This window comes from Vicia villosa, linkage group LG2, assembly GCF_029867415.1.
Source record: "Vicia villosa cultivar HV-30 ecotype Madison, WI linkage group LG2, Vvil1.0, whole genome shotgun sequence".
NCBI classification, from domain to species: domain Eukaryota; kingdom Viridiplantae; phylum Streptophyta; class Magnoliopsida; order Fabales; family Fabaceae; genus Vicia; species Vicia villosa.
In genome coordinates this window covers 152,363,153-152,377,522 of record NC_081181.1, presented here as the reverse complement: position 1 = coordinate 152,377,522, position 14,370 = coordinate 152,363,153, and the positions used below count along the sequence as shown (strand labels likewise).

At 35.9% G+C, this 14,370-nt stretch overlaps 3 protein-coding genes across 5 annotated transcripts; 2 read left to right on the top strand and 1 right to left on the bottom strand.

The window, feature by feature from the left end:
* The first annotated feature begins 1,866 nt into the window (after window positions 1-1,866).
* Window positions 1,867-5,178, top strand: LOC131652496 (phosphatidylinositol 4-kinase gamma 2-like). Of its 3 annotated transcripts, none has more exons than XM_058922356.1 (3): window positions 1,867-2,074; window positions 2,237-3,628; window positions 4,474-5,178. In XM_058922356.1, the coding sequence occupies exons 2-3, from the start codon at window positions 2,258-2,260 to the stop codon at window positions 4,849-4,851; spliced, it is 1,749 nt and encodes a 582-aa protein (XP_058778339.1). In that variant the 5' UTR covers window positions 1,867-2,074; window positions 2,237-2,257; the 3' UTR covers window positions 4,852-5,178. The 3 variants fall into 3 exon arrangements, with proteins under 3 accessions (XP_058778339.1, XP_058778338.1, XP_058778337.1); XM_058922355.1 differs by having other exon boundaries at window positions 1,867-2,119; window positions 2,241-3,628; XM_058922354.1 differs by having other exon boundaries at window positions 1,868-2,119.
* Window positions 5,179-7,051: 1,873 nt separating this feature from the next.
* On the top strand, window positions 7,052-7,809 carry LOC131647093 (uncharacterized). Its single transcript, XM_058917005.1, has one exon. The coding sequence runs from the start codon at window positions 7,098-7,100 to the stop codon at window positions 7,665-7,667; it is 570 nt and encodes a 189-aa protein (XP_058772988.1). The 5' UTR covers window positions 7,052-7,097; the 3' UTR covers window positions 7,668-7,809.
* Window positions 7,810-10,833: 3,024 nt separating this feature from the next.
* Window positions 10,834-12,631, bottom strand: LOC131647092 (GDSL esterase/lipase At4g10955-like). The gene is made up of 3 exons (XM_058917003.1): window positions 12,522-12,631; window positions 12,201-12,308; window positions 10,834-11,982 (listed from the first exon to the last, which is right to left on the bottom strand). Exons 2-3 carry the CDS (start codon window positions 12,260-12,262, stop codon window positions 11,013-11,015), a joined length of 1,032 nt encoding a protein of 343 aa, XP_058772986.1. The 5' UTR covers window positions 12,263-12,308; window positions 12,522-12,631; the 3' UTR covers window positions 10,834-11,012.
* Between the last annotated feature and the right edge of the window lie 1,739 nt (window positions 12,632-14,370).

The following is a 14,370-nucleotide window of genomic DNA, read 5'->3' as shown; positions in this document are numbered from 1 at the left end:
ATTTTTTAATTATTTTCTTTACTTTGGATTCCGCTGCATATTTAATCAACAATTTTATATTTTTTTAAACTATGATTTCTCAAATGATTTTATTTAAATCAACGTTTTTCAAACCTCCATAATTCAACTCACTCTTGTGTATGAGTTCATATTCCATGCACTCTATCTAATCAACAAGAACATGATGCCTTATAATGAATGTGACCTTTAAGGCTTCAATAGTTCAATAACCAAGTTAAGGGGCTATTTAGAATTACTCATGACATTCGGAAAACAAAAAATAATGAGAGTCGTTAAGACTAAGTTTCTGGTAGCCAATAGTAAGTTCATGTACATGTGTATCAAAAGACATCAAACGTAGGCAGAGGTTCGGGGTGGTATCATCAATGATCCCCTTGAAAATGAAAATATCACATGGGTAAAGACGAGGTGGTCACCATCGAGGCTGAATTGGAAGCGTGACACTTATGTTTCCTTGCTTCGTTATAGAGCTAGAATGATGCAAAAAATGGAAAGGAAATAGAAGAACTAGAAGGCTCCATAAAGAAATCCATGGATCTTAGGTCCCTCGAAGTTTGATATGTGAACACAGATGATATCGACACATGATTGGAGTCGAAGATCATTGAAGATGATGACGAGAATGAAGAGGTTTTCCCCTTGAGTAAAGAAAGAAGAGTGCAAGACTATATCCCAACGAAGAATTCATGGAGGAACCGCTGATGATCGACCCTTAAAAGACCGTAAAGATCGTGATTGATTTACTCAAAGATGTCAAAATTAAGTCACTTAATGCCTCCAGAAGAACAAAACGTCATTCACGTGGATGACTTCTAATATGCCATGCATCGACTATGGGGTTTCCATTCCACGTCAAAATCGAAGATAACATACCATTGAGAAGGTTAAAGCCACCGAGAAGGTAGTTTAAGACCTTTTCAAATATTGTTCTTAGGGTTAAATATGTTTCAAGCTCTTTTAAAGTTAGGCATTTTAATTTTTAATCCGTCAAAAAAATTTCGCTAATGAATAGTTCTCCTAATATTTGTCGTCCACATTGCCCATGCTGTCAAATTCTTCTAACGGAAGCTGACGTGGCATGCCACGTTGCACATCAAATCACTTAAAGTCAACATAAAAATGCATGAGATTGCGGGAGTTACAAACATCCCTAATTTCGATGATATTCTCCTTGTTCATCTTGCTCTTCTTAGACCGATTTAGTTGGCCGGTGCGGGACGGGTACTAACACCCTCGTCTCCGTAAATAAAAACTGTGTTTTCATGTCCTTGCCCCTGCTCCTGTTTAAATCGGGTTTCCTCCGTTAATTTCGGAGCAGGGCGGCCGGGACCAAACGAGACGGATTTATTTGCCATTCCTATTTAAAATTTAATTAGGATTGGTTTTATTTTACTCATTTTGCATGTGTATGTTCTAATGTTAAGGAATTATTTGTGAACATGCTTATTCTCTTCCATATTCACGTTACACATAAGCTGTAGCTTTCTTCCATGTTTTCATGATGACCACCGCCACCATTCTCGAGAGCTTTAAGAACATTTGTTACAAACCAAGTATGAAGTCCCAACCACGCTACTGAAAAGTAAAATCCTATTCATTTACTACCTATTTGTCTCTTCCAAAACCGCGTACTCTTTATTCCTAAATTCCTCTCTAAATTAAAATAAACGTGAATACCTTGTTCCATATCTTCCATTTTTATTTCTACAAGTCACACCTAAGTGATAAAACACGCACATACTAGACAAAAAAGTTAGACCATTCGGACAAGTTAACAAAACATAACACCTCTACCAAATAAAACCAAAAACGTTCCTTGTACTCTATCATAAAAAAGGAAAAGAAAACGATGTTCCCGTTATAGGAGTGAATATAGTCTTTTTATATAAAAAGCAACGGCTACAATACCGTTCAGCATCTTTCCAACAAACTTAAATTGAACAGATAACATCGCCGAAAACACCGCACTTCGCTGGAAATCCAACTTCCCAACCCCAATTCCTTTTAACACCTCCCTTCTCCCACATTCCCCTTTGATTCTTTCCCTTCGCCGGTAAGAATCCACGCTTCTTCCATTTTCCTATCGAACACCGATGTAGTAAGTATTATCATTTTTTTTTCATTTATAAATCTCCTCAAATTCACATCTTCCTCCTTTTTCTCCTCTATGCATTAATTCACTCTCTTTTTTCTGCAAATTAATTAAAAATTAAAGTTAGGTTTTGCAATTTCAACGATGTCGGTTGCTGGTGTTGCTCTCAGACCGATTTTAAAAGAATCGGCAAATTCTCAATTTCACCGGCAAGAACGAATTGCTCGTTGTTCTAGCGAATCTATTTTGATCTACCTTACTGTCGACGGAGCCGTTACGCCGTTGCGCGTTCTCGAATCCGATTCAATTGCTTCGGTGAAAATGAGGATTCAGACGAGGAATGGCGTATCCGAGAAGAAACAGTTGCTGGTTTCGAATGGTAGAGAGTTGGCGCGGAACAATAACCTTGTTAAGGAATACGGTGTTACTGCTGGGAATGTTGTTCATATGGTTCTTCGGTTGTCTGACATGATTTTCATAGTTGTGAGGACGATGTGTGGTAAGGAGTTTGAATTGAAGGTTGATAGGCGTAGGAATGTAGCGCATTTGAAGCATTGTATTAAGAAGAAAGGGAAAGGTTTTATTGATCTTGTGGAGGATGAACAAGAGTTTTTTTGCTGTGGCCAGAAGCTTGATGAGAAGAGGATTTTTGATGATATTTGTAAGAATGATGATGATGTTATTCATCTCATTGTTAAGAAATCTGCGAAAGTTAAGGCTACGGTTGCTCGTAATAAGGATTTGGAGCTTTCGGTTGTTGCGGAGGATTTGAATCTGAATGAGCAGAAGCAGAATGAGATAGTTAAGGTTATAGAAGAACAGCGCCGTGGCGGTGTTGTTGATTTTTGGTTAGAGCCGTTTTTTGTTAATCCTAGGATCAATTTTTTGCCTTTCCTGTGGGATATGATAGATTCAACTTTTAATGGTTTGAAAAATGGGAATAAGCCTGTTAGATCTTCTGAGGGAACGGGTGGGGCTTACTTTATGCAAGATTCGAGAGGTGTGGAATATGTTTCTGTTTTCAAACCGATTGATGAGGAACCAATGGCTGTTAATAATCCGCGTGGGTTACCGGTTTCGTCGAACGGAGAGGGTTTAAAGAGAGGGACAAAGGTTGGTGAAGGAGCTGTGAGGGAAGTTGCAGCGTATATACTGGATCATCCGAAGGCTGGCCCGCGTTTGGCGTCGGGCGAAGCAATTGGTTTTGCTGGTGTTCCGCCTACTGTTTTGGTTCGGTGTTTACATGAAGCGTTTAATTACCCTAACGATGGGGATTGTGGCTCTTTGATGATGGATCGGAAGGTGGGATCTTTGCAGAAGTTTATGAGTAATGATGGGAATTGTGAGGATATTGGACCTGGTGCTTTTTCTGTGGCAGAGGTGCATAAGATCAGTGTGCTTGATATAAGAATGGCTAATGCAGATAGGCATGCAGGGAATATATTGTTTAGGAAAGAGTCAAGTGGCGAGACTCTGCTCATTCCCATTGATCATGGCTACTGTCTTCCTGAGAAAGTAAGCCAACCATTTCACACTCTTGCTTCTTTTCCTATGCATTATCAATTATCATGCTTTGTATGTTCTTGTTGGTGTGTAGGTATAACATTAAAAATTATGACATGTATTAATTATCATGCAAGTATTATCTCAATTTGATACTATTTTGGATATGAATCTATATTGTGGATCTATTTTCGTCGCAATTTATTATGATGAATCCCTATTCTTTCAAATGAATCTATATTGTGGATCCATTTTCGATATGAATCTTATTTTGAATTGCAATTTATTATGATGAATCCCTATTCGTTCAAATGAATCTATATTGTGGATCTATTTTCATATGAATCTTATTCGTTCAAATGAAGCATTACCTTAATTTAGTGCAGTCAGTCACTTTTCTTTTGTCATTTGATTTATGACATGATTATTGAAATTCATAAATGATAAACTGATAGTGAGAGAGTTTCTGAACCAAATTGAGACGCAGATGTCAATTTCAACTTATATGGTATGAGAATCTATTATTTCAAAAACCAATAGTTATTGAAAGATTTTTGTTATTCCTTTTCTCACAAAGGTGGATCAAGATATTATTTTCAAATATGGATCAACATAATATTTCTTTATTGTCTGGATTGTATTTGAATATTCATTTCCTAGATTAGATTATACAACATTTTGCAAGAATATTATTTGCATATTTGATCAGCTGTAGAAAGATCCCAAAGGTGGGTCAACATGTTATTTCTTTATTGTCAGGATTGTATTTGGATATTGCATTGAATCCCTTGATACATGAAAGGGATTCATTTCATTGTTGAATGAATGTGCTCAACATATCTTTATTCTCTCTGCAGTTTGAGGATTGCACATTTGATTGGCTTTACTGGCCTCAAGCGCGTCAGCCATACTCTCCTGATACAGTTGAATATATAAACACTCTGGATGCTGAAAAAGACATCGAACTTCTGAAATATTATGGTTGGGATGTTCCAGTTGAGAGTGCAAGAACACTCCGCCTCTCCACAATGTTATTGAAGAAAGGGGTTGAGAGAGGTCTCACTCCCTTTGCTATTGGAAATATCATGTGTAGGGAAAATTTGAACAAGAAATCAGTAATTGAGGAGATTGTTTTTGAAGCGCAGGAATCATTGCTCTCCGGCATGGATGAATCTGCTTTTCTAGAATTTGCATCGCAGATCATGGATTCCCGCCTTGGTGAGCTTTCGAAATAGACTTTTTTCTATTTCTTTCTGATTCATAGGTATAATAATGCATTTATGTATGTATTAAATGAAGATAGTCCATATATATTTGAATGGACTTGAGGTTGTATAAGAAGGTGATGGCAAGAGAGATTTTGGATGTGTGTATAGGTCGGATTAGATTGCCTATTAATCACCCAATCAACCCCATAAGATTGTATTGCCATTTTGAGCAGAAGTTATAAAAAAGAGTATGAATAATGTGTATTATATTCTACTGAGATTTTGTGATGGTTGGAACAGACATACGAGTTGGATATGTCTGGTGTACATAATAAAATGTTTTGGGTTATGTTATATATATGCTTCTTGATATGGAAATTTTACTCCTTTTTATTTTGGCACTGAGGGGAAAATGAAGAAAAAAAATGAATCTTTGAGATTTACATGAAAGTATGTAATGTAATTTAAGTAAAGTTATCATGTAACTTGAATCCGAACCACATGCATGTTCAACTTTCAGAATATACATATATAAAGATAAAAATTAATGTATCCCTATGTGGCATAACTAATTTTGAGGCATGAAAGAATTTGGTCTTCTTTTGGAAAACTAAATTAAATCCAAATACTTATTTTAGTCATTGCACCGAAGTTATTAGAAATTTTCAATAAAAACAAAAGTAGAAAATCCTTAAATTTTTGGTCGTAAGAAACACTCATAAGTTTGCAATTCAATGAAGTTTATTAGGGAATTTCTTTTCCCACATTTATACCTTCTCACAAACCCTCAATAAAAATTCAAAATATCTTTTAGAATTCGGAGATATATCTCCGGACGTATCTAATTCTCACAATTAAACGCAAATGAGTGAACCATTCATATTATATTTAATTTTACTCTGAAGTTGCATCTCCGAATGTGTATTTGGTATATTTCAGAGATTTATCTCCAAATACACTCTATAGTATCCGAAATACATATGTTTGAATAATTAAAAATGCATTTACGTGTGTTTTTGGAGATGTATATTCAAACTAATATTTGATAAAAATGGAGTAATTGTTTGATTTATGAAAAATGAGATAATTTAAAATGCGTTCGAAAACACATGAAAGTAATTTCGAGTTTTTAGAAGTGAGTCACATTCTAAAGTGTAAAAAGAAATTAGTGTACCATGAAATTAGTGTGGCAGATGTGATGATATTGTGCATGAGAGTGTTGAGGTAGCAACTACAACAAGGACAGGAGAGTGTTGAGATAGCTACAACAGAGATAGCTACAACAGAAATAGATGGTGGAAAATAAAATATATGGATTGGACATCGTAGAGAAAACATGTGAGTACTCTTGTAAGTGGATTTGAATCTTCTTATGCTTTCTCTTGTTTCGATTCAGCTTAAATATCAATAATTTATTTGTTATTTTTCTTCTAGGATCAATCAAAGGAGAGATACTAGCACAAAATAGCATGAGAAGATTCTTATTATAAGGAAAGTAAATTAGATAGAAAATCTTTTTAAAAAAAAACTAGAGGTACGTTTTTTTTAAGAAACGGTAAGAAAACTATTAAAATATAGAGTATTGAGATTAACAAGTTCAATAGAAACATATTCATTAAATACAACTTTATGACTTAATTTAATTTATCTAGCTGCACTCATTTAGTAGAATAACAATTGATTAATGTTGTTTTTCAATGAAGAAAGCAAAACTTAATATAGATCAAAGCATATCCAAACACTAGCTTCTGCCAAATCACATTACCTCAATATCCTTTGGCTTAATACCAATCATGCACTAAAGTTCTACAGTAGATTTTTTTTGGCACAACTTCTCTACCCATCATCATAAAATGTTGGGTAGTATACCTTCCACAAATTACATGATGCCAACTAATCTTAACACATTTAATTATTTATTAAATATTATAATTATTTGTTATTTTCAAAACATTTTACATAGGAGAGTAACCTTACCCAACTTTTTGAATTGGGTAAACAAGAATTCAATTTTTTTTTTCTTTAACTCTTGGGGTAGTGCAGTGCAGTGCAGAACACATTAAAGAAACACCAAAAGTAAAAGAAACCCTACACTGCAAGACAAAAATTGACAGACAAATAAATTTGGACCGAAAGCAACACAACAAAAAAAATAAGGTCCCACACACAAATCCATCACATGTGCCACTGCATTTTGACATCCTCACACATGTCCTTATATAGATACATAGATAGACATACTATTCTTTTTACTTCCCATCAAAATCATCACCATGACTAAACCCGAACGACCACCGTCAAGCCGCACCAACCTCGCCTCATGCGTCGTCGCCACCATTTTCCTAATCTTCATCTTCATCATCGTCTTCACTCTCTACTTCACACTTTTCAAACCCCAAGATCCTAAAATCTCCGTCACCGCCGTCCAACTCCCCTCCTTCTCCCTCACAAACAACGCGACCACCGTTAACCTAACCTTTTCCCAATACGCATCCGTTAGAAACCCTAACAGAGGAACATTCTCACACTACGACAGCTCCTTTCAGCTTCTCTGCTATGGAAGACAAATCGGTTTCATGTTTGTCCCCGCCGGGAAGATCTATGCGAGGAGAACGGAGTACATGGCCGCCACGTTTACTGTTCAGTCTCTTCCGGTGGGGTTGGAGGGGAATGGTACTGATGGAGTTAGTAGAGGTGGGCCGACGATGGAGATTGAGTCGACGATAGAGATGGCGGGGAGAGTGAGAGTGTTGAATCTGTTCAGTCATCATGTGGAGGCGAAAGCTGAATGCAGAGTCGCCATCGCCGTCGCTGATGGAACCGTCATAGGTTTTCACTGCTAATTAGTTTTCTTCTTATTATTAATTATTATCTAATTAATCTTTCATTTTTGTAACTGTAAACTAAATTAGTTAGTGAAATTAGCTAAATTGATCATCTGTAATATTTAGTAGGGAATGGATATCATTGTAATTCAGCTGATAATTTATTAGACCAATATCATTTATATCCTCCCAAACTTTTCTATTTCTGCTATGCCACAAGCTCCATAATTAGACATGTTCAAAATATGATTGGCTTGAACAAAACGAAAAAGCACAGAAACTACATTCACATTTCAACTTGTATTGTTTGCATTCATAAGATTTAATGTCTGGAGCATTGGGCCATTGTTGCTACTTGCTATACTGGACCCTTCTCAGGGGATTTGAAATCTAAAAATGTCTATCTTCGGAGATTGACATCTGAACGCTCGTATTTAATAAAAAAGTGACTTTATCATCTAAAATTAATCTTTGGATAAATTCAGTGGTGAGTTCGGATGCTATACAATAAATTTTTTTGAAAATTTGAGAGTAATAAATAAGTATTAAGTCAAAATTGATATTTTTATTAATAAATATTTAATTAAAATACAATATCTTAAGTCAAAATGGTGGTATAGTTTGTTCTCATATATAACAAAACATCACATTTCACAAAATAAAAATTATCAAAATGTAATAATCAAAATATAAAAAGCTTTCCATGTCAAGTAAGGATGTGACACTTTATGAAACCATTGAATGTAACTGTATACTGCACTCCATGGCTAAGGAGCTCACACACAACGTACATATGATGTGATCAGATGACCAAAAGCCTCAAATATAGCATTGATATCTTTGCGGGTAATTGTGGGAGGAGCAGACATGAAAGGGCTCTAGGAATACCATGCATATACCCGAACTATTGCACGACTCGTTCAGGTAAATGTTGTTACATCAGTCGTGACTCATAAGTTACTCTTGTTTGTTGTATTTAGCATTTGTTGTAATAGTATATTAACTGGTGTCTGGTGTTTGGAGAGTTTCTTGTGTCCCTTGAGGTGAAGTCTGAGATTGGTGAAATTGGCGGGATATGGTCATATTTTTGCATTGTGCTCTACGTCACAGAGGACCGTCTCCCGGCCAAAGGTAGGATCTTTCTCCCTGCCCCTGAGGCATAGCTCAGATCGAGGTAGACGTCTTCGGACTCTATCACATACGCTCTTGGATTGGCTAGATTCGAAGATGGGATCGCTAGCTATGCATAAATGTGTTTTGTATGCCTCAGATGAAAAGTTATATGAGAAATGCATTTAAGCCCAGTAAAAAACGCATAAATACATTTAGTCTATATCAGATATGCAATTAGGCAAGAAATGCATTTAAGCCATATAAGAATTGCAAAAATGCATTTAGTCTGTATCACAAATGCTATTAGTCTAGGAATGCATTTAAGCTGTATCAGAGTCGTAGAAACACGTTATGTCTGTATCGGATACGCAATTATGCATTTTATCTTTTTACCTCTGTCTCGAGCACTCTGAAAGAAAGATAAAAAAAAGCATACAAAAAAGAAAAAAGATGTACAAATATTTTTAGTTACCAGGAATGAATTTTATCTTTCTTACTCCGAAGTGGTATCTATCTCAAGTAGTCCGCAATTGGTCAAAGATTTTCCTAAGGGTGATCCAACCTGATAGTCGGCTTTTCCTGGGCCCGGTATGGGAATCAGATATGAACGACGTTCCTTGGGAGACCTAGCCTTCTTGAATTTTGGTTGGATTCTTGGATCGTTCTTCCCGTCCAATATTTCCTTTGGAGTGGTTGTGCTAAGTGTGGATTGGGGGTATCCACCGATTGTTTTTTTACGCCGTTAGAATCCGATGTACCTTTCTTCTAGCTTATAGTTGGCGAGTCCCATTTACTTTTTCTCTGTCTCTAGAGATTTGATAGTCATCTTATCAAAGTTGGTCGATGAGGCTCCAAAGATGTTGTTTACGAGCATCCTCTTTTAAACCATGGTTCTAATGGAATTGTTATATTGACTAGGGGACTGATATTTGAGCCTGGACGCTTCTACCCCTTATGTGTTGCCCCAGGCCATCCTTTCTTCTAAACACTAAACCAAGCAAGGAAAACACCATATTCAATTTGAGGAATGCCCGTCAATTGGTCGGAGATCCTTTGGTACCAATAAGAGGCGTTCCATCCCTTGATTTGTGCCTCATGTTACCTGTGAACTCGTCGTATCTTCAATGTAGCCACATTGAGTACCACATTGGTGATGAGAAGTATAAGCGACATTAGATTGGAAGATGGACTGTGAACTTTCGACATGATCTTTGAAGAAATTGCCTTCAGTTTTTGACGTAAACCTAGATTTGGATCTGAGATCGTTCCTTTTGTTACCTTATTAAGTTTTTGAGGAAATCAGAGATCTAGAATCCAATGAATCTTTGTTGAAACGTCGACTAATTGAATCAACCGCGGTAAATCTTCGTGTTCACTTCTGAACACTCCTGATTTTGAGATCATATAAGGTTACAAACGATGAAACTGAAAAGAGAACATGAATTCGTGGAAAGCGTAGAAATCAGAAGTCAATTTGTTCTTGATTTCGTGACCTAAGGAGGTTACGAACTGATAAATCGAAGATTATATTTGAAATTTTGGAACAGACGACGCTACTATTTCGTTCAGGAACTAAAAATGGATGCAGTTGGAGAACTGATGATCTTCAACAATGACTGTGATCTCTTTTACGATGTCTCTGATTATAATGAACCTGCATGGTTATCATTCTAACATCAAAGTCAGTTCAGGATTTAAGATGAGTGTAGTGAAAAATAGAGATCAGAGAATGTACTTTGCTCTTGGCGTGTGAATTGAGCCTTAGTCATTTGTGTCTGTGGCCGGCACTGAACATATTCAATTTTTAAACCATGTAATTTGTGTGAAATATCCATTAACTTTATCGATAACTAATCTTTTGTTTTTGGGTCAAGTAGCCTAGTGCCTGAAATTCACCCTTTAAAGGTTAAAAAGTAGGATGTCGCGCGTTTGAACTCACACCCTTGCATTTGATCCACCTCTATATTCAATCAAACATTTTTTTAAAAGAAAAATTTATACCGAAATAAAAGTCAAACAGACAATAAACTGCGCCGCTAAATTTTTTAAAATGGTAAAATTAGTTCTCTTAAAAGCTACTTCCATTGATTATTTCCTTGCATTCATCATTCTTAAAAGTTATATTTATACATAAAATTATTCTTAAAATTTACAACTTTTTTAATAACATTTTCTGCTCATTTTAAAATTAATTTACCCAATATAAATGCAGTAATTTAAGCATACACTATACAATAGCTAGAAGAATTACTAATATTTGTGGAGCTTGGATTCCAAATGTAAATCCGGTTTCCACCATTGATGAATCCCATGAGCTTCTTTGAAACTTTGTGTAGGACTAAAATTTACTGTCAATATAGCAGAAGGTATGAGATGAAGAGGTTCAGAATCCTTCCCAAAAGCACTCATCATTAGAGAACCAAGTGAGTTTTGTGTTGCTAACTTCTCAATGCTTCCGGCGCCAATCTCCTCCATTTTTCTTCTATGCTCGAAGTATCCGACATACTCCGAACATATATAATCTGACGGGTTCACAAATAAGCATGGAATCCAAGCAGACAAAGCAGCAAATGAATCACAGGATGAACTTTTCTTATCCGAATGCATAGCAATGGCTAATCCGGCTGTTATCACGCTGCTCGCAATTCGAAGCCTATGTTTCGTTTTCTTACTTTTAATTCTCTCAATTGGAGCAGATGCAAATGGAGGGTTGAAAAGAAAAGACTCAATGAATATACCTTTTTTAGCCATTGCTTTCCCCGCAAGCAAAGCCATGCCTGATCCGAGAGAATGTCCCGCCAACCATATATCTGAACCATTTCCACCAACACTAGCCACCGTGTTGCTGACAGCTTTGACGGCTATCTCTGACCGCGAACATCGATGAAGTCCATTTTTGAGAAACTTTAGATCCAACTCGACATCGCGCGAAACTGTGTCTGCTTTGGTTATAGTCCCGCGAAACGCGATCACATAACGTGGACTTCTATGTAACGCGTCATGGCACATTGCTGGTGGAAGTTTGAACTCATAAATTGCACCAAATATGGAGTTATCAACATCATCAACTAGTGTTTGAACCAGTTGAAAATGGAAGAATGTCCACCAAGGAAATGCCAAAGATTCAGGACCTTTCCGTCGTTCTTGTCGATCTTTCTCTAGAACGTAAACACCTTGGACCAAACTAGCAGCTATCGATTTTCGATGATATGCATAATCCCTGCATAAAATGGAATCTTATTTTATTTAACATAAATCCTCAAATAGAGTAAGCTTCGTCACTTTCGTCTCTAAACTTTGTAACTTCTTTCTTAAGTTATCTCTCAAGTAAATACAAATGAAGGAAAGAGAGTGTAAGTTTCATGATATGAACAATTTTGTGGTCATATTCTATAAAAGGAATAGTTAAAGTGAAAAATTAGTTTGATAGATTTTTACCAATTGACATAAGTTAGGTGTAAGGGTCCTGAGAGGTGAAAATAGTCCTTCTCAGAGGCCATTACTTCCTCACCTACCTTCAACCTTTCTTCTTAATTTCTTCACATACTGTCATGGAAACCATTAAAATCGATCAAGTGTCGGCAAATGGAAAAGAAAAACAAAAAACAAAGGGTTGTGATGATTTCAATCAAAATTATCAATTAATACATGTCAACAACTGAAAAAGTATTGTTCTGCATAACTCCTGAAAAGTGAATTTCCTGTAAGAAAACTCAAAAATCAAAGTTGAATACTTTCTCAAACAAAGGGATTTCTCACCTTAGATAGTAGAAGTAGAAAAAATAAACAAGAGAATAATATGAATGGAAATGAAAATGGAAGGATGATGCTCATATTAAAAGGTGAATTTTGAAGTTGGTGAGTAATAATATTAAATAGCAATTAGTACTAGTAGTACAATATTCTGGTATTTGGCAACGGTTGCACAAGTGTCACTGTCTCTTATTCAACTTCAATACTATGCCAACCATAAACCAATTAGTTAGTACTAGTATTATTTTTGTTTGAGGTTATATATTTTAGACCACTAGTAATATATATTTTTTTTGGTAAAAAAACCACTAGCAATATTTATATAAGTAGACTTTTTTTCTTTTAGGGAAATGAAAATAATTGATCATTATTAATATAGAGAGACTCCTTCTTTTATCATGTAAAATTAAAAATTTCTATGATCTCGTCAAACTCATTTTGAAACAAATGTTAAAAAGTTGAAGTGGATATTTATAATAGGAAAGACCCTCTCAACTTTTTCGGAGGTCTTGTGTAGATTAGTCGTAGTTTAATTATAGAAAAATAAATAGAGGTATTATTTTATCATAGTTTAATTAATATAAACATTTTATGAGGCCCTATTTAACCACATGTCAAGTGTGAAAATTTTAAGGCCATGTGCGGTAGCCCGCCTTGCACGCCCTCAAATATATATTTGATTCCACTATTGAGAGAGATTTATTTTTAATATATGTGGTGTCCAACCAGTCAGATCGACTAATCCACATATAGGACTTTCACCCCGCGAAGCCCTTGAGAGTTTGGGATTTTTTGGTCCCGGGCATCATCGAACTCGAGACCCCAAGGGGAGCAAACCCTTGGGACCCGAGCTCCCTTTCGCTGGGCCAACCCTATCAAGTTACTATTGGGAGAGATAAAAGAGATTTTCGAGATGTAAAATTAATTTTCACATATATGATTTTATTAAAAATAAAATTGAGTTTTCCCTCCATAATTGATTAGAAACTATGCCTTCAGTTAGGGAATTTGAATGTTTGGTGAAATGGTGAGATTAGTTTTGGTTCGGTGCAACAAGTTTTTGGTGTGACGGATAGAGGGTTGACCCAAAAGGTTAATATTCAAATGCCAAAGTCAATAAAATAATGAGAAGTAATGTAAGTGAGAGTGAAATTAAATATTTGAAATGACGTGTTTTACCCTTATATACTAAGAGCGGCTGAAATTCTTCATGTGTGGTGCAACACGTTGTGCGGGTAACCGTCTGATTGGATTTGACGGTGATTTATGCAGTGCCATATGGTGCCGTCTACTTTTGGCCAAACGAAGATCTACATGTTATGTGCATTTCTTCGCTGGATGTTCACTCTTAGGCCTTTTTTAGTTATGGAACCAAAATTTGTTAGAGAAACATTGTTTGTGATGGACAATGGTGGATTTGAGTGAGTGAAATTTGAATGTGAAATTTTGTACTTGAAATTCCCGCGCGTATATAACAAAATAGTGATAACAACCTGCTATTTTCTAAGTGTGGGACGCGGGAAGCCTGTCATACCCCAAACTTGGTTTCACATCATCTTTTCATCAGAAAACTTTGGGGATGAAAAACGATTGGTTGAGCACACTCCGTTCCTCCAATTTATAGTAATTGGATTGTTTCTTATTCCAGACTTGTGATCAAATACTTGTCACCCACATAAAAAACAACTTCAACCCATCAAACTTATTTTTTACCTTCTTGTGAATTTATGAAAACCTTTTCAAAATGAATGTGTCTTAGCCATTTCAACATGAAACGGACGCAAAGACTTAACCTCTCACACGAGAAAAACAAGTCAAATTTCAAATGTTTGAAATGTCTAACACATTATTCTTC

What these genes read in the sequence shown, in the direction of transcription:
- LOC131652496 (XM_058922356.1), top strand. Translation starts at nt 2,258, where the DNA reads ATGTCGGTTGCTGGTGTTGCTCTCAGACCGATTTTAAAAGAATCGGCA. An exon ending in GCTACTGTCTTCCTGAGAAA is followed by an intron (nt 3,629 to 4,473) that starts GTAAGCCAACCA and finishes TTCTCTCTGCAG; the next exon opens with TTTGAGGATTGCACATTTGA.
- LOC131647093 (XM_058917005.1), top strand. Translation starts at nt 7,098, where the DNA reads ATGACTAAACCCGAACGACCACCGTCAAGCCGCACCAACCTCGCCTCA.
- LOC131647092 (XM_058917003.1), bottom strand. Translation starts at nt 12,262, where the DNA reads ATGGCCTCTGAGAAGGACTATTTTCACCTCTCAGGACCCTTACACCTA. An exon ending in CACCTAACTTATGTCAATTG is followed by an intron (nt 11,983 to 12,200) that starts GTAAAAATCTAT and finishes CATTTTATGCAG; the next exon opens with GGATTATGCATATCATCGAA.